This window comes from Limulus polyphemus, unplaced genomic scaffold (assembly GCF_000517525.1).
Source record: "Limulus polyphemus unplaced genomic scaffold, Limulus_polyphemus-2.1.2 Scaffold14778, whole genome shotgun sequence".
Classification (NCBI taxonomy): domain Eukaryota; kingdom Metazoa; phylum Arthropoda; class Merostomata; order Xiphosura; family Limulidae; genus Limulus; species Limulus polyphemus.
The window spans coordinates 1-1,744 of record NW_013680388.1 but is presented as its reverse complement, the minus strand read 5'-3'; the positions used below and the strand labels follow the sequence as shown (position 1 = coordinate 1,744).

The following is a 1,744-nucleotide window of genomic DNA, read 5'->3' as shown; positions in this document are numbered from 1 at the left end:
ACATAACGTTTTTACTAGTGTTAAAACAAGTTGAAGTCATGCCACAGAACCATTTAAAATGTTTCGCACTTGTCACAAAATATACTGTAGACTGGGATCGCCGGGAGCTTTCATGAGCCTGAGGAAAATTTCCCGGCCTCCCCGCCCTCTCGGCGGGCCTATTGGTAGAGAATGAAACGGAGCTGTTAAAGAACATTAATTAATGTTTTTGGAGCGAACTTTACCTTCTGACTTTTACGACAAAAATTTTAACTATTGTATGTGATTTTTTTTAGATGTTTGACGACTATTATCACCTCAAACATCACCAAGTGTCAAAACGGTCAGTAGAACCTAGCCTTCACCACCACGAAACACTCCATTCAGAAAAACAGGTATGTTTATAGAACTTTCATGCTAATCATATGTAGTATTAACGTATGCTGTATAACAGATGTTGCTGTGGACAGGTTTCAATCATAAAAAAACGTAGTCATTCGTTTTGTAGTTCTACCAAACTTTTTACCAAATACATAAAACTACGTGATGCTACTTAAGTCGAAGTTTTGATAATGAACATATATCAATTAAAATATTACTCGCTGTAATTTTAAAATATATTTATTTAGTTGTAGTAAACAAGTATTAAGTTTACAATACAACCTCTGTTAATTTTTTTAGCACTTAGGACTTTTATTACCATACTTTTCATTGCTTTCTAATGACTTGTTTAGGTGAAATGGTTTTCTCAGCAAACCCTGAAAAGGCGATCGAAGCGTGATTTGTCCTCTTTTGAAGTTCCGTACTTGAATGATCCGAAGTGGAAGGATATGTGGTATCTGGTAAGGTGATCTTTTCCGAGTGTTGACCAAACTTCCGCCATATATGGCGTTTTTAAGATGATCAAATATGACTACACTTTTGGTATTACTTAAGAACTTCACTATAATGTTCTGTTAAGCCTAACGACTAGACCACACTTTAGATATTGCTTAAGAACTTCTTCATAATGTTCTGTTAAGCCTAACGACTAGTCCTATTTAGTCAGAGCTCCTAGTGTATCTGTTTGAAATGCTTCGCTAATCTTCGAGACCCAAGCCTTGTCTCTTGACTGAGTAAAACACGGAGGTGTTTGTAAAATAAAACTACGCATATTGTTTCTCAGAATATGCTGAAAACTAACTATTGTATTTGAGTATATTTTTTTAGACACGCCAACGAAACAAGAAAACTTCTTACTTGGCTACGAGAAGCCATTAAGAGAATCAAATGTATTTATTTAAACTTTCGCAGGAGTGTTAGAAAAACTCGTAACGTACTGCTGATATTAACTTCATTTGTATGAAAGGGCACGTACACGGAGCCTTCGATTTTCAAGAAAGCCATCTTAATTTTAAATGTCAGTTTTTCACTTTTTGTTTCTTCTAGAACAGAGGAAATAACCTAGATATGAATGTGAAACCAGCGTGGGATATGAAAATATCTGGTAAAGGTGTGGTAGTCACTATACTGGACGATGGACTAGAAAAGGATCATCCAGATATTAAAGAAAACTATGTAAGAATAAAACTTTTCAAAGATTTTAAGTCTATGGTGATTATATATATAAAAAAAAAGATCCCAAAGGTTAAGTATTCAGCATCGTGTTCGTTTTCTATACACTTTACGTAGATATAGTAAATCAGAAAGAAGTTTGTGTTTCCTGTGGTTAAAGTGAGGCGCAGGCATACCGAGGAGGGGGAAAATGACGATATAACAATGATAT

At 35.0% G+C, this 1,744-nt stretch overlaps 1 protein-coding gene across 1 annotated transcript; it reads left to right on the top strand.

Annotated features, from left to right (window-relative positions):
• Positions 1-237: 237 nt before the first annotated feature.
• Positions 238-1,605, top strand: LOC106477396 (furin-like protease 1; the record flags this gene model as incomplete). Its single annotated transcript, XM_013937970.2, has 3 exons — positions 238-374; positions 714-821; positions 1,408-1,605. Coding segments are annotated over exons 1-3 (405 nt in total), but the record flags the coding sequence as incomplete, so codon positions are not given.
• Positions 1,606-1,744: the final 139 nt, after the last annotated feature.